General features: G+C 35.6%; 1 protein-coding gene across 1 annotated transcript in view; it reads left to right on the forward strand.

Annotated features, from left to right (window-relative positions):
- The window catches only part of LOC148442652 (vomeronasal type-2 receptor 26-like), a 46,998-nt gene that overhangs the window by 26,625 nt on the left and 1,633 nt on the right, over window positions 1-18,740 (forward strand). Inside the window, exons 4-7 of the mRNA XM_088463689.1 lie at window positions 4,560-4,851; window positions 9,173-9,472; window positions 11,167-11,394; window positions 14,327-14,450. Coding sequence (XP_088319815.1) covers window positions 4,560-4,851; window positions 9,173-9,472; window positions 11,167-11,394; window positions 14,327-14,450 — 944 coding nt within the window. The remainder of the gene's footprint in view (window positions 1-4,559; window positions 4,852-9,172; window positions 9,473-11,166; window positions 11,395-14,326; window positions 14,451-18,740) is intronic.

Genomic DNA, 18,740 nt, shown 5'->3' on the forward strand with positions numbered 1-18,740 from the left:
ACAAATAAGGGGGTCCTGACAGAGATGCCATCTGTTACCTGCATTTTGGAGGTAGACTAATCCATAGATGTGGAACTTTACTCAAGATGACTAGATGGATTCAACACTGCAATGTGACCTGTTGTGTGATCCAGTGCAACAACTTCATACAAGATGAGGTCCAAAGGTAGCACCCTACACAGGGCAGGCAAATTATATAAGTTACTAAACAGAGGATAACTCTTTTAAGGCACAACATCAACTGTATTGCAATCTATATAATGTTAGTTCACTTCAAACCCATTGTTATTTACATTTACATTAGCAATCATTGACATTAGCATCATTGATAATGATTCAATGTCAAGTGATCAACTTAATGACTAAACAAAGTGAAAATTTGAAAATGTATTTAAAGCAGTGCCCCTCTCTTACTTCATATGTGATCTTTGCTAGAATAAAGACATGTTCCAAGAGATCGTAACTGCTAATATATGCAATACAAAATGGTTTAAATATCAATTTATATTTAAAAACAAAAAATAAAATTGAATATTGTTTGCATTACAATATAAATTAATGAATATCCAAAAGAACACAACTCATAGCCAATGCAAAAAACAAAAAAATAACTTGGCTTGAACTGGCAAAGTTGGTCACATCTCAAGTAGCATATGTGCCAAACATACTTCAGATACATTTACATCCAGTTTCTACACCTTGATTATGATATTGAAATATGTATTTATTTATCTTTTCATTCAGTCCTAGTAATTAATGCATATTTCACTATCAAAATCAATGTTTAGAAACTGGGTGTAAATGCAACTCTTTAATATAGCAGGTATAATTCTCTCGCATACTGCAAAAGAAGAAAAAAAAAAAAGCTAATGTACATCTGCTAAATAATATAATATATGAGTTAGTGGATGCATATACTTATTATAGTATACTGTATGCACAAACAATTAAGAAAATACTAATCAGATTAAGAATTGAATTTGCAGTCCACCAATCAAGAATGTGCTGGTGGCTGTTGTCATCATCATTATCATCAGTAGGAATATTTGTAAGATGCTCTCCCTTTAAATTTTTTAATTTGAGGATTGTGCTGCTCCTTGAAAAAAATGGGGTATTTTGGGTCCTACCTTAAATTATAACAGTGGCCCTCATTCAGAGCCACTCGCTAGCGGCAGTACGCTCGTTCCGAGCGATGTTCGCACATCTGCGCATGCGTATGGTTTTTAATACGCATGCGCGAACCAGTCAGTGCGGCCAAAAATCATTTGTACGCAATATAGCGAGTGCCTGCTTTTTTGAATGACAGGAGGAGGCGTATGTGGGTGGTAACAGGGGAAGGTGCTTGAAAACGGGGAGTGGAGATCCGTTCGCAGGCGTGCTTAAAGGTCAAAACGGGCGTTTTAAGGGAGTGCATAATTAATACAGCAGCGTCATTGACCACGTCACTTGGTTTTTTTTAACTCAAAACTGCTCGCAAAATAGCGGTTGAAAACACCAACCACAAGAATAGCGAGCAGTTCATACGCTGTACGATGTACTCGATTAATCTAATAAATAGCGGACATGACGTATGGTGCGTGCGGCCAGGGGGCGTTTTTATCAAATAAACGAGCGTATGTTTTGCTCGCTCGTTCAGACTTAGAGGTGTGAACAGACTGCAATTTGCGAATGGATCATTTGAATAGCCACCCCTTGTTTTTGAACGAACGACCGCAAATAGCGAACGGCTCTGAATCAGGCCCAGTAACTGGTGAAAGAACCAGGATGCTTAACAATCCTTTTCCATGTACTGTATGTGGAATGAATAAAGTGCTTAGACTGTATGGGGACAAACAATATATTTATTCTGTATATAAGGTAGGTGAAAAGATAATATTTGTGAAAATGAATAAGACATTCAAATGAAAACAAAAGGATGAATAAATATGAAACAAGTATAAAATATAACAACTACACAATGTATATTAATAAAAAATATCTATATGATAACTGCATAAATATATAAATATAATATATAAAATATAGTAAAATTCAATAATTAAGTAAATGGCAACAGCAAAATTTAAAAGTAATGTTCATATGTACACAAAGCCAATTGATACTAAAACACAAATGCTCATTTGGAAACAAATTATTAAGCCATCATATGGCGCTAACAAGCTCTTTGGATTGCTGCATGAGCACAGTAAGGTTAAGAGACAGTTCAAAATGAGCAGGTAGGTTCCAAACAGAGGTTTTTGCTGTCAGTGTGCTGTGGAGTCTGTTTTTCAAATGAGATAGAGGGAACAGTTCAAAATGTCTATGTGCCTCATGCATCTACATACAATTCTTTGTTTAATACTTGTAGAAGATGTCTTTCAAACAGGTTGATTCTATTGTCTTGAAAAAGAATCAGCCTCCACCATGGTGCCATTAAGTATAGGCAATTTATTTCCTTAAATCACCCAAAAAAATACCTTCCATGATCCTTGCTTGATTGTCCAGAGCTCCCCCAGCTGAAATTGGGTTCAGAAGAGTGACAGTCTCTTTGTTATCACTACTGAAGCCCTTTGGGACCCCGGGAGCCAATTTGCCTTCTTAATCATTTTAATCCAGCAGCTGTTATAAGAAACCAGTAGCTACTGTTTTGCAACTATTGGAAAACAAAGGAGTGTGTCTAACATTACCTTTCTACTGAATTACCACAACAAAGTTTCCCAATCCACATTAACCACAGTGTCCTGGGGCTAATACCACAAAAATGAATGTACGCCCTTCTAGTTGCAAACAAGTTGGTTACATATTACCTTCAAGGACCCCTCTATCTGATACTTGGGCTCCTATTCTCTTTTGTGGCTATCCTCCTTGAGGTGGCAGGGCTCAGAAAAATAAATTCAAATTAGTACATTGTTAAATTATCAAAAATTACAAGGTGGTGTGGGTAAAATTCCATAGGCTCCTTCTTGTGTGGTAATTCATTGTTTTCTGTGTGCTATTATACCAACTTTGTACTATTTCACTTATCCCTATGTGGTAAGTGTCTTCTCCATCCTTGTGGGGTAATAGGCCCAATGAATCTAATTTGAGCCATTTAGCTGGTTAGAGGTACCTCTGTTGTTCAGCTGTTAATTCCTGCACATTTGGTGGCAATTTTTGAACTCATTGCTTATTACAGTACTTACACTGATTTGCATTCAGAACATTAAAAAATATCAGAATGGCAAGTGATTCACATTGTAAAATCACAGTTTTCTGGTGATTTTTTTTACTGAGTAAGACTTACATATGAAAAATTGTAACTTGCCCCCCCCCCAAAAAAAAGAAAAACCATACTGCACACAGAACATCCCAGTGACCACCATCCAGTACATAGGGCATACTAGTGACCACCATAGAGCACAGATAGCATCACAGTGACAAGCATACAGTTCATAAAGCATCCCATTGACCATCATATAGCACAATGAATATCAAAGTGGCCATCATACAGTACCTTAAGCATCCCAGTAATTGCTATACAATAGACAGAGCATCCCAGTGAATAGAGCAACATAATGTCATACCCTTATCTTTAATGAATCTATCTTTAAAATAATTTACTCCTTCAGCTTCTTCTTAAGAACCTCATTCAACATAACCACATTACCTCCCTCATCCCCATTATTAATCATCATATTATATGTTATATTTATGTTTAGTAGCCGCAAATTGCTTCATATTATCCCAATTAAAAGCAATGACACCTTCACCTTTAAAATATAGCTCAACTATCCTAACTAACCTGTTATTCTGAACATTAACTTCCCTAAACTATAAAAGCTCAGCTTTTTGGAGATTGATGACTTTGGCCATATCACAGTCTCTATAAACATCTATGGGGACCGCATTTTCAAATTGAAAATAGAGGGAACAGGAATATATCAGAGATATCTGCTGTACTACCCTCTTAATACATTAGAGGGAAACTAAATTAACAAGGAAATCCTTTGCAAACCATACTTTTTGAGTAGTTTCTATAAAAGACATTTCATATATAGTCTTTAACAACAGGATTTATTTTATTATTTTACCTTCTTGTGTTGCAGAGATAAATTAAATAGAACTAATGAAGTAGACTTTTGATCAAGTTTTTTATTGGGTATATAGAAAGTTAGGGTTTTTGATCATATATTTAAAAAAAAAACTAAGTAGTAAGGGATATATTTACCATACTATGTGTTGTTAGAAGTAGAGATGTTGCCCATAGCAACCAATCAGATTATATCTATTATCTTTTAGAAGGTGCTAGATGTGTATTAAGTAGAATCCAATTGGTTGCTATAGGCAACATCTCCACTTCTAAAAATCTGCACTTTAGTAAATATGCCCCTAAGTAACATAAAGTGCATTTCTGTTCCTGCAATCTACTAGCTAAATGTACTTTTTTTTAATACAGAGCTCACATGAAAATATTGCTATAAGTGAAAGGGTCTGAGCATTTTTGGTGTCCTGCATTAATTTACTCAAGTTATTTAATTAAAATGTTTAAGAGCAACACAAGAAATGATAACTAACATATCACTATTATATTTTTGTTTTAGCATGTCATTTGCATACTACATTAATCTTTTGGCTGCCATTTTTGCTATTGATGAGGTCAACAAGAACCCCAACATTTTGCCCAATAGGACTTTGGGATTTCATTTCTTTGATTCTTGGAAAAATGAGAGAAAGGCAGTGGCCAATATATTAAGTATGTTTACACGGGGAGAAAATGCTGTCCCTAATTACATGTGTTATAAGAAAGGAGCTCTAATGGCAATTGTTGGGCATATTTCATCCTCTATATCTTACATCATATCTCAATTTGCTCAAATATACAAATTTCCCCAGGTAACATACTAGAATATTTGATGTTTGTTTTGCTATTTACAGTATACATAAACAATTTCATTCTCACCATTTTTAAGGATAAAGTGTAAAGTTCAGAGGAAATAAAAAAGTACAATCACCTACTTTTAATTTTTAATTAATTAAATTAATTATTTGTTATGGTTAATCGGAATAGTAAATTTGATAATTCATGCATTCCAAAGTGTTTTTTATCTTTAAAACTTTACCAGTACTCAGAAAAAGGTACTGCTGATTCAGAGCCACATGCAATGCCGATGTTCACAGAATTGAGCAACTTTTTGCTACTACACATGTGCAAAAACTCCTATGGTCATGTGTTACACAGAGTGTACACATAAAGGTGCTGTTGCAATTGAGACACACTGTGTCAGTAATGTCTTAAGGTGCATATACACACAACGATTTTTTGAACGATTATCGTTAAACGATAATTGTTTGTGAAAATCGTTCACTTTCTGAATAAAACGATGAACGATTTTCGTTCATGCGCGTTCACATTTGTAGTTTGTAGTTTGTAGTTCAGTCAGACTTGTCAACTCAACGATTTTCAGTAAGGGAATATGCAAAAGTCGTTTGTAGTTCTAAAAAATTGTTCATTACATTTAAATGAACATAGTAAATGAACAACTTTAGTAACGATTTTAGTTCATTTTTTCAAGGGAGAAAATCGTTTACTAAAATCGTTCATTAACTAAATCGTTGTGTGTGTATGCAGCTTATGAAAGTGGAATAGTGCTGGGCGTTCCTTGGTTTTGACTGGGGGTGGTTAAAAAGATGCACAGAAATGGCCCATCTTATGATTATGTTATTGGAGTGTCACAGGCATGTTGCTGAAGTATTTTTTTACACAAACACTCAATCATTCACTTTTGGAGTCTATACTCAAATGGAAAATCTGTACCTACCACTGTACTTCGATTCTTCTGCTGATCTCAGAATTTATTTAAGACCTAATTTTAGACTTTGCTTGTTGTGGAATAAAAGATTTTCTGCTTGAGCTGCTTGCTTAGGGAGAGTTATCTTATTTCAGTAAAAAGTGTAAGTCCACATTGACTACTGAATTTTTACAGATGTTGAATAAGTCAGCAGCAACTGGTAGGGTACTTCGCATCAATCTGCCAAAGAACCAGAACATAAAAAAACCTTTAAATCATAACACAATCTTCTGTCTTTGGTCAAATGGTTAGTAATTTTAATTAAATATCTCACAGTCATATCTTCAGCAGTTGCCACATTTGTGGTAAGGATCAACATAAAGTTGGGAAGTTTCATGATTACATGCAGTACAAGGAGTAAGGGTTCAAGAAACAGCAAACCAAATTGCTAGGTTATTTTTTTTAACTTGTTTTTGATGGTGTCATTATATATTTCTACCTTTCTACTTGCTTGTTGGTGATAAGTGTGTGTAATTGTTGTTCGATACATAACATGTAAACATATAAAACATTTACTGTAACACCAGTCCCAGCAAAATGAGTACCTTGGTCAGAAAAAAATCACTTGGGGTATACTGAATCTGCATTCAGTTTCCTGTACTGACATATTAGCTGCTATGAATGCTATCTGGAAAAGCTGCCAACCAACCCAATAACATAACTATACACATAAAGGGAGCTGGATGAAATTATTTTCTATTACCTGGAATCGTCCCTCAGTAGGTGGGAGATATGAAAGTCCCATATGCAGAGATCTGTCTGCATTACTTCTTTAAGCACATGAGTCAGCTTTTACAATGTTTAATAGCAAAAGCAGAAATCCAGTGGCATACCAGCATACCTTAGTTATAATTATCATGCCTTTCTTTCCCACTGAGTTTAGAAGTTGCTGAGATGTGCCCAACCACTTTGAACTGCATGCGGATACCCAGCTGTTTGCAGATGCTGCAGGTCCACAGCGAGGGTCACCTGCCTAGCCAGTGGCTTTTAGACTCAGTGGGGAACTGTCTGTGCCTACAAGCATCAGACTTGACAGTGCAGCATGGCTCCAATCACACTGTGCACAAGTGACAGGCTTGAATGTGTATTCTAAAGTGCTTCCTGCTGACTGTTTTCCCTGGCTCCCACATATGGTGAACCAGTTTCAGCCTCTCCAAAACTGGAATAAAAGTATGCGATACACAGGAGCCAGAAAGAGCATATACAGGGAATTTTATTTCAAAGTGGTGAGAGGGCATTTAGCCTGAAGCTTTTTTATATCAATAACTTCAATGGTTATTTAAAACTCTGCATTTTTTCTACCATTCAATGGTTCGACTAGTGGATTTTTTTGTTACTAATCAATTCATGTGGCTATTGATCTTAACAACATGATATATTCAATTGAATGGACTTCATATGGCTGCTACTAAAGAATAACTCAGCTGATTAGTTTGCCCCACTAACAAGGAACATCCTGACTAATATTACTCATTTGATTTGCTTGAGTACCCTATACAGGCAATAGTGGTTTTAGAACATCAAGATGGTTGAATAATATCTATCATGCATGATTAAGATTTAATGATACCTATTCATTTTAAAATATTGTATTGTTAAGAGTCTACATTGCTTTTTGTAAAATGTTATGCTACTACTGTATTTGAATCAATAAACTAGATATCTCCTGCAAGAAAGATAGTGCTTGTTTGTGTTTGTTCTGTCCTACATTAGTATGATTAGTCAGAGGGAGTCAGATGGTTCATGCAGTTGATCCGATGCCGTGTCTTCAGACACAACAATGGGTCACAAAAACCTGCAATGAGTGTTATTTTACACAAGATGCATCCCATGGCTTTTTCATATTTAAGCACAGCCTCTGCATACAAGGATGCAGCAGTTGTGCCAAATCATCCATCTCTCAATCAGGCCCACAGTTGCCAAATAGGTATGTTGGCCTGAAAAATCACAATATAGTATTAGAGGTGCAGCACTCTGAGCATCAGTAAATCATACACAAAAAGAATAAATACAAGTGCACAACTCCAAATTAACTGATTATATATAAATAAATACATTTTGCAGTAAATAGAGGTTTTTGTCATAATTTTGGCCAAGGTTATGGGCCTACCCACCATTACCAGGTAATCTCTGTAGAGTAGGTCCCTAACATACTAGGGTTCACATCCAAAGCACAGGACACCCTCAAAATATCCCAGCTAAGCCACCCCAAGGCACCGCTCTAATAAGAAAAGTGAAGTGTAAAAAAAATAGTTAAAAGCAGCCACAGCTGCATATAAAGAATAAAAATAAAAAGTGAAATACATGTATAAAAAACAGACAGTGAAGCATCAAAATGTGTTATAAAGGAAAAATGTGTTATAATGCGGTGCCCTGAAGCAGATCAACCAAAGCAATCCAGGGGGGCCCACGCCCCAAAAATGAATCAAAGCTGCACTACACAGTCTAAATATTTGCAGGACTTACCTAGATTGTACCTCTGACTGGTCTGTCTCCACAGGTAGCACCTCCAATTATATATATATATATATATGCTCAGGGTGTGCAGTCTGAGGCCCATTTTCTATGCTATTTCAATAGTAAATCATCACATTGTCATAAATTCCTTCTAACATTTCAGTGCCTTTATTCAACATACTTTCATCAGGGACACAGCAATCTCACTTTATCCCCCACCACCACCATCACTATATGGATGGATTCAAATCACTCTGCAGGCAGTGTTATTTTATGACATCATCATGTTAGTCATATGCAGTGTGGTCAGTGATCTAATATCATGTGACCCATCACCATAGATAATATAAAATAACAGTAACAATCCTTTGTGTTTTCTGTGAAAGTATGTGCTAAATTGTAAGAGCAATGACCATTTTACAGAACCAGTGCAAGAAAGTTATTTGCACCAACACAATATTTTTTGTTTACCAGACACCAAAAAGTGATACTTGTGTTAAACATTCCTAAAGTTCCCAATGTCCCGAAATGATCATGATTAAAGTAATACATAAATTAAGCTAAATCACTTGGAGTTTTAGGGTAAAAACAGGAAAGTTTAAATAATAATGGGGCAGACTTAAGGAGGTAATGTGTTTGTACATGTTTTTGCTGTTGCTCATTGTTTTATGTGGAGCATCCACCATCTGTAAAATTAGGCACAAATTGATTTTGTGGGAGAATCTCCAAAGTCCATGAGGTATACCTGCTCTTTGAAATGCAGTAGGCATTTGCAGTTTTTGTAATCCATAAATGCCCGATAATGTGGACTAATAGAGTCATATTTGTTTAAAGGAAATAATATTAATTGACAAAAAAAATTTATATAGCAAAAATATTTTAGACAAAATATGATGCTCCCTTTTCAGATTAGTCATGGGGCTCAAGATCCCATCTTCAATGACAGGCAAAAATTTCCAGAATTCTACAGAACTATGGTCAGTGAAAAAAATCAATATGAAGCCATTATCTACCTTCTTAAAACATTTAAATGGAACTGGGTTGGAATTGTGGCTTCTAAAGAAGAAAGCTACAAGAGAGCTGGTGAAGGATTGAAAAATGCAATTGTCAAACAAGGCATTTGTGTGGAATTTTTTATCTTAGTGACTGATAAAGATCCTAAAACCTTTGCCCTGTTTGCTGGAACACTAACTCATTCAACATCTCATGTTATAATAATTTACACCCAAATGGTGCTATTTTTCCATATTACAATGGTTTTAAAATCGTACCCACTGAAAAGAATTTTGTGGTTGAGTTGTCTTGATTCACATACCATTAATCTAAAAGAAAGCACACTTTGCCAAGATGTCATCAATGGATCCATTATTTTAGATGTTCACAATCAGGAAATCCCTGGGTTTAACACATTTTTTCTAAAAGCCAGCCCTTTACAATTTCCAAATGATACCTTCACTGCAGCTGTCTGGTATATTGTCTTTTATTGCAGTACTTCACAGGAGTTTGTAAACTCTAAGGGCAGTTTATATTCCCTTTGTAATGAAAATCATACAATAGAATTTTATGGATCTTCAATTTTTCACATTAATGCCTTCAGAAAGCCTTACAACATATATATTGCTGTTTATGTCATTGCTTATGCACTCCATAATATGTTTTCTGAAAAATCCAGGCATGTGAAGAATATTATGATTTCAAAAGCAGCTGCCAATACACATCTACAGGTATTGTTAGGTTTCGAATGCAAAATTGTATTGCATAGATGAATAAAACTGAGGACTGAGTATTCTCAAGCTAATTGATGACCACCAGTGATTAAACTCATTGTGTTCATTTGAATAAGCACCAAAACGATTACATTTTGATAAAAAATAATTCTAAATATTAAGTAACCTTAACAGTAATTTAACATTATAATTTACATTTATTAGAAAAGTTATACAAGTATATCAGGGCACTGTTTCAGTTTACAAATTAATTTTATGTTAAAATAATATAATTTTTTTTGTTTCTTCTTGCTATAGAAAAATCAAAATCATTTTTTTTATTGTTATCCATCATAACAAGGATAGTTTATTAACCATTTGTGGCCTTCATGGTAATGATGAGATAAGCTTCCTACTAACTCCTGAAATTTCTCTCTTATAAACCTGATATACCTTTTAAACAGTCTTCAAAACTCAACCTTTCTATTACAATTTATCCTACCACAATCTAAATTACTCTCACTGGTACACAATCACTTCTGTCTCACACTACCTGAGCCACAGTTTCTTCTCTTGTCTCAGATGTGTCCTTGTAACCCTAATGCCCCCTCTAGTGCCTAACCATATCCCTTCCCTTGCATACTAACCCCCCCAGCAGTACTTAAACCTAAGTGTTGGCAAGCTGACAATGTCAACATTTTACATGGTGAAATTTTAGATGTTGACACTGGGAACATGTTAACATTCTGATAATATCAACATGGTGCTTGTCTACATGCTGAACCATGTCAATCTTCTAGTGTTAATATTGTGGTGTTGACATTATGAATGTTGGCATGGTAACTGTCATCAATATGACCGGATACCGATTCCTAAATATTCATAGAATACCACCTGAAACACTTAGATACTGTATTGTGCAAATGATTTATTCTATATTATTCTATATCCATTCAACAGAAATTGGTAAATTATGTTGAAAGACAGCACAATTAGAAATACATTATACAGAAATAGCACAGACAACCACAGAAAAACTCACAAAGCAATTAAAAGCAACTTATTACCTTTCTATGTATATTGCCTGAGAATAAGCACCATAATATACATTTATACATACAGTTTCTCACAAAGAGTTACAAAAAAATATTAAATCAATTCTGAAATTTTTGTATAACTTGGTTTGTGCTTTGTAGTTAAACCATTTCTTGAGAAATGTCCATTTCACAACTCCCACTGGTTATGAAATATATTTTGATGAAGATGGTGGAGTTCCCGGACATTATAGCATCCTAAACTGGAATTATTTTTCTAATGGAACAATAACAACTAGACAAATTGGAGTCTTTGATCCATCAATGCCACTTGGAAAACAATTTGTCATCAATAAAGAGGACATACTATGGCCACCACATTTCAATGGGGTAATTGATAATGTAATATATTATTTAGCTATCATAGCTAAAGAAATATAAGCTGTTAAATTAAGAGGCACTGGGGAGTCTAATGGACCATAAAAAAGTGGAGACAATGGATTTGATTCAGATTTAGGAATAGAGCAAGAAAGCGCAAGTAATACCCCTTTTACACCAGAGCAAAAACCTGGGTTTTTGCTGGGTCTACCCGGGTCGCAGCTCAGTGTAAAAGGGACCCTGAAAAATAACCCAGGTCAAGTGAACCAGCAATCCAACCCAGGTAGCTACCAGGGATGGACCCAGGATGGACCTGGGTAATGGTGCAGTGTAAACGGTTCAACCTAGGTTATCTGACCTGGGTCATGCCTAAAATGAGCTGATTGGTGGTTGTGGGGCATTCACCTCCCACTTTATATGACCTCACAGGTTTAGCAGGGCAGACCTGAGTTCAGTGTGAACAGGGCTGAGCTGGGAGTAACCCAGATCGAAGCTGCAGTGTAAATGGGTCTGACCAGGGTTGGAACCATGTCCAAAAACCCAGGTCGGACCTGGGTTTTTGGTGGAAAAGAGGTATAACTGTGCATCTTGGTAAAACCATGCTGCACTGAAGGTGGGGCAGATTTAAAATGTGCACAGATATATAGATTTGGGAGGGAAGTGTCCAAACTGAAATCTAAATTGTAGTGTAAAAATAAAGCTGTCCAGCATGTGTAGGCTACATGCAAAATCAGCCAGTAGTTACCCTGCATGCAAAAACAATGTATGTATTTGCACCTCTTGCATTGTAACATGGTTTGTCCAGGTACAAAGTTACTTGCCAAATCTGAAGCATGCCAACTATTCAAATCTTTGTCTTTAAATATATCTATTTGGTAAAAGGCAAAAATATTAGCTGTTGTCCCAACTTCCTTTTTTATATGCATCTGCACAGATCTTTTTGATCAGATAATGTGCCGTATTGAGTGGACTTGATCTGTGACAAAACCAAGTTGGAAAATGAAATAACTTTACGTTAAAGTTCTTCCAACTATTAATAGTAATCTTTTGCAATTAGTGCATGGTGAAGTTTTATTAACCAAAGCACAGTTCATCTCATTTGTATTCTATAGAACACCTTTAGGAAGAATATACTGATTTTATCTATAAAAATAAATTTGTTATCAAATTCCAATGATACATATAGCATTTATTTAAGAAATCATTAGTATTTCAGGTAAATGAAAAGCAATATAAAAAAGGTGTAATAAAAATTTATAAAATGTAATATTGCTCAAAAACAAATCCAAACACTAAAATCAGTTCACTTACAATATTTCCATGTTTTAGTGTTACAGGTGATTTTTTTTTTTAATAACTGGGAATGCCTTAGATATAGTATGGAAAATATATATAAAAATGTTGCTCATCTGTCTAGAATTATAGGTATCATAGTTAATTGTGGTCAGGTAGCCCAAAAGACCCAGTGCAGATTAAGACAAACAGCATTAGGCAAGGAGTAGACTGAAGGATAATCCAATAGTATGTTGAATAGGTCTGTACAAAATAAAGGTATCAGGCAGGGATAAAACAAATTTTAAAATTCTAAATTGAAAGGTCCAGTACACAGCACGACAAATCAGCAAGGGGACATTGTTAGTTAAAAAACAACAGCCAGACATTAGCAAAACCAGTGTTGAACACAAAGCAATGGAGTGTGCACAATTAAAAAATAGAGAGCAATCACCTATCACTGACTGCTAGGAAATATTTCCTTATAAACCACCAGGAAGTAAGTATCTAAAGTGAGATATCCTGCTAGCAGACTGTACAGTTCATCTCCGAAAATGCCAGTATCCTGACACCTCTTTCATTCTGCAGGAATTGCTTTGAACTTCCTAAAGCTGTAGCACCAAGCCAGTTTCCATTTAAAATAAGTGAAATTGGTTTTAAAATTGCATTAGGGCACCACTGTTAACAGTGCTAATTGTGACACCTAGGCTGACAATAAATTCAGAATATTAGCCAATTTTAACACCTGAAAGATAGGTAAAAAAAAGTTCTGTAAATCCTTTTTGTTTATGAAATTAATGTACAGTATATATTAGTTGCAGCTCTTGACCTTTGCAATGACTGGACATTGAAGCATTTACAGATTGCCAACTCTTTTAGGGAATCTTCTGGTTGTATTCTTTTGTGGAGCAATGTAACATCAATATATATTGATATATTGTTTAAATATAAATCACAGGGGCTCTGCACTCACCATGATAACTAACAATAATAATAATAAACATAATAAACAGTGGGGTTTTGGTTCATGAATTGATCAATGCATTTAAGCTTTTAACCTGTTTAATCTAACTTGTGTCAGCTGTTTTCCTAGGTGCTTTGCAACAGGTGTGCTTGGTGACTGTCTTACACTTAAAAGCAAACTTGCTGTGAGCCTTAAACCTTGATAGCATACCCTGAGTTTAACACTAATGTGATGGCTTGTTCCATGTTATAATTCTGAGCAATAGAGTAGGGACTTGCAGTAAAGCAGGGTCCCATGATGGGGGCTGCAAGCTTAAATGCATTGATCAATTCATGAACCAAAACCCCACTGTTCATTATGTTTTTTATTATTATTATTATTATTATTATTAGTTATTATGGCGATTGCAGAGCCCCTGTGATTTATATATATATATGGGTGCCGAAAGGGGGGGAGTGGGTCCAGTTTCCCCGGGCTGGCTAGAGGGGTCTGGCATTGCCTGGGTCTGGCGTCACCCTCTCTCCCTCACAGCAGCTCAGCACACAGCTTGTTCTGGGCTGCACTATGAGATTTAACATCAGACCTATATGTTTCAATATATAAGATGTGTGTTAAGTTTGATACTGCAGTCAAATATGGTTAAAATAGCATTCATCTTTATCCATGTATCAAGCATCCGCTATGTTATTTGGTAATTATAATCCTCAGATTCCTTGTTCTACATGCAGTAAAAGTTGTCCACCAGGATTTAGAAAACTCTTAAAGGAAGGAATGCAAGTGTGTTGCTATGATTGTATCAAGTGTGCTGAAGGGGAAATATCCACCTTACCTGGTAAGTATGAAATTTTTTAAAATGACACTAAGAACTATTATCATAATGTTTTTGACTGTTTTTCTTTGGAATACACAGAATTGATCATATCAGTTTTGGGACAAATGGAGGAATTCTAGAGGGGACGGGGACTTATGTCACATCACCAAAGTGTGCATGACCATTCTACAAGGGGGCATGGCTATCATTTTAGCTAGTTCTAGTCTGCATCCACTTATATATAATGCCTTACACACACAAGGCACTTTAGAAAGAAATAAGATTTAAATGTGCATCATTTTAATAGAAAAAAAATAGATAAAGACACAGTACATATCATTTTGTTGCCTTCTCTTTCCGGTGGAATCAAAAGGTTCAGGAGTGCAGTAATAGAGTGATATGAATGACACAACACACACAGTTTCAGTTAATCAATAAAATTTATTTATTGGTATCTAGCTTTTCAATTAATCCTGATTATATTCAAATACAGCATGCTTGCGCTAAGCCATCTCCAAGTCACAGCCCAGGAACACCCATAACTTTTCCAAGGCATTTCTGATACTGTGTATTTTGATCACAAAAGCACCTTTGTGTGTACACTCTGTGTAACACTTTTGCCATAGGAGGTTTTAAGGTTCTTTGCACATGCGCAGTAGCAAATAATCATTAAACTACATGAACATCGGCATTGTGTGCGGCTCTGAATCACACAAATTATATCTTCTAACGTACACTTTAAAGGGTTAAAAATATTCACCTCTACTTTTTGGGTTTACTGCTATACACCTTCAGGCTACTCCAATAATAATCAGAAGTGGGCTCTCACAAGACTTCTAAAGAACCATCAATGTTTAATCACTATTATATGATTTGTAGACATTTCTGTTCCTTTTGGGACCTTTGTAAAGTCTCCATAGTATTCAATAGAACCAATCCCACTTATCTCATTATTTAAGGTCTTTGGATCCACTCATGTTGGTCCACAGCTGATCGCTCCAAAAAGGTATCATCTATTAGATCATCCATCCACCTCTGCTCATCATTATCACCTCCAAACAATGATACCAGGCGTGTTCCACAGTGGAACCCAGTCCTTATTCTCAGCTCTTACAGATGTTTCATCTCTAACCTACAGTATGCTCAAATTACACCCATTTATCATGCCAAAAGAATTGTGACTAAGCATGTGTCCCTTTGCTCAGTATTTTACCAAATATGCATATGCTTTGAACTCTTAATACAACAAAAAACACAAAATATGTGCATCCTGAACACCAAAAGTGTATTTCCATGACACAGCAGTGTGCAGCATGGATGCTAATCTGAGAAAAAGGCAAGAGATCGGGGGCTGATATGACGGAGCCACACAATACATTTTACCACATAGCATCATGCTCAGTGTGCAAATTTACACTGCTACATTTGTGATAAAATTACATATCCTAGTCTCCTAGTACACTACAATTATGTTTGCATGAAGATGCGATTCAAAAAAAGAGGCTATGCAGTGTGAGATTTAGGTAAAAGTATTTATGTCCGATAGTTATTACCCATGGCGTTCCAAAAGTCTTGTGCCATATGACACAAAAATTATGAGTAAATTATGATACATCTGTCCACTACATACTAAATGCAGGTGTAGGATATTATGTTGTTTAGAACAGAAACTGCAATTTTGTAAATAAGGGAATTGTCTGCCACAAGGTTTGATAGCTTTGAGTGGGCAATTGATAAGTACAAGTTACAGACAGAATTGATGTTAAATCAATATTTCCTACATAAAGACACCAGATGTAATACTGACCAAAAAGTCTATACATGTTATGAGGTTCATTAGAGATACTAAACAAGATTGAGTCCCAATTTTTCAATTCATTTTGAATCATTATTGATAGACTTTTTTTATCACTTTTTTTATTCAATTATGCAGATTATAGCATAACAGACTTAGTAACAAATCAATTGGTAAGAGTATAAATTACAAAGAAAAAAAAAAAGAAAGCATCGAGCAATAACAGAACATTTCAAATAGAAACTCTGCAATCAGGCTGGACCAAAATGCAATATATAGCACCTATCCTTATGTATTAATGCCTATCTCCCTATATATTGTAAGCTTGTGAGCAGGGCCTTCCCTACCTCTGTGTCTGTCTATTACCCAGTTTTGTTCTATTAATGTTTCCAGTTGTGAAGCGCAACGGAATATATTGCGCTATATAAGAAACTGTTAATAAATAAAATAAAATAGTAATGAGGAAGGGGAAGGGGGGAGAGGGGAGGGAAAAAGGGAGTTGCTGAATTCCATGTATCATAGAGTGAAAACATTGGCAGCTTGTGATTGAAATTGACTTAACATCCACCTCTGAATTAGGCACTTTGTATCAGGAACAAATCATATTGCAATGCAGTGCAAAAACATTTTAATCTCTTTCTCCATGACATCATGCTTATGTAGCCTTAAAAGTGTACTTTTTTTATTTTTTACCAATTGTACTTGTTTATATATGGCTCAATTTACTGGTGAGCAATGCAATTGGTTACACCATGCAATCATCCATAGACTGTGTTGAATGGTTCTCATTTATATACAGTAGCTCAACAAATTGGTGAGTAAGAGAGATATTCTACCATTCACATATGTGTCAAGGACACAATTTCCCAGACTAAGCTTTTAATTACCCTTCCAGCACTGAAGAAAACCTGGTTCTTATAGTATCTTCCTCAGGGGTCAAATTGGGAGTGCCCTGTTCTCCATTGGCTGCAGGTTTGTGTATTCCTTTGGTGTCATCCATAAATTCTGATCAAATGAGACTTAACAATCAGCATGAGGATAGTAGCCATCAGAGAATGCTAGATGGGATAAGGTAAAAGGATATGATGATAGTAAGAAAACAGAGTAGCACAGAATCCCAAAGGCAATGGAACCTCTTACCAAGTTAGATCCCCAAGAAAGAGAGGGCTTTGGTAATTGATAAAAAAAATTGTGTGGTGGATTGAATTGGGTTGGATGAGGAAGTTCCACACAAAATGTTAAAGGAAGAGAAAAATACAGTGCAAAAATAACACACAAACATTTAACCAATAAATATAGTGGCATGTGAGAATAATAAAAGTAGATCAAACAATGGTACTATGTTTTCAGGAGACACAATACAAAGCATTTCCAATACACAGAAGAGCAGAATCAATCAACAGAAAGTAATCATGAGCAGTCATTGGAGATGTCACAAAGGAGAAGCCAGACTGGAGCTATTGAAATGGGGGTGTGAGGGATAAGAAAGCAAATTAAGATTTAGGAACATGGATTTTTCTTCATCCATGGTGCCCATGTTGTGCAGTCTGCCACTGATATCCACTTGCTGATGTAAGGGAAACTTTCATTTATACTTGTATCACTGGTTTGTCAGTCACTTATTTAAGATCTCTGTGTTTAGCAATAGTGAAGGGGTCCAGATCTTGAAATATTTGTATCTTAGACCACTCAAAAGGGATTAAAGAAGAGTTACTGCTAGCCATAGCAATTACATTGAAGGAATTGAATGTTTTAATTCCACTAAAACACCCAGCAAAAAAGGCTATAGACCACTCATTACATAGTATAAAATTGAATAGATATAAAAACAAGAATTAAATATCCTTACATAAAATCATCAACTCATCTGAGACTAATATAACCAAGGAGTGGGGGCAAACTCATGGTAGGTGTAGTCATTATCTCTGTAGTCCAGCAAAGTACAGCCACCCAACATGTTCTGTTGTTCACACAATTTTAATCCCTGTTTTTTTATGTTTTTTATATCTACTAAATTGTTATATTGGGCAATGAGTGGCCCTTGGCCTTGTTTGTTGGGTGCTTTTGGTGCAATGGTGTTTCTGCAGGACTAAATAAACATGACTGTGGATCAACTAAATATCAAACCCAATGGAAGGTTTGAAGTCTATTCAGATAAACAAATCATCCAGAAAACATTAAGTACAGTATGAATATATTAAATGGTGTACTATGAACATTCAAGAGAGTTTAACAGTCCTTTTGGTATAAGGGAGGATTTGCTAGAGTAATTAAAAGTATTCGATAAGCAATCAGGAGGAGAAGCCCACATGCAAATATCACTCAGATAAGCCTAATAACAAGAGAGTTTTGAAATACACATTTATTCTAATCCATTAGGATACCATCAACACCCAACTTCCAATGTGCAAAGTTTTTTCCCCTTTCATCTCTCCAACCATAAAAATCCTTAGGGACTAGGGCCCTCATTCAGACCCAGTCATTAGATGCAAGCGGTCGCTCTGAATGAGGGCGGC

The sequence above is a fragment of the Taudactylus pleione genome, unplaced genomic scaffold (genome assembly GCF_031769625.1).
Source record: "Taudactylus pleione unplaced genomic scaffold, aTauple2 ptg001427l, whole genome shotgun sequence".
NCBI lineage: Eukaryota > Metazoa > Chordata > Amphibia > Anura > Myobatrachidae > Taudactylus > Taudactylus pleione.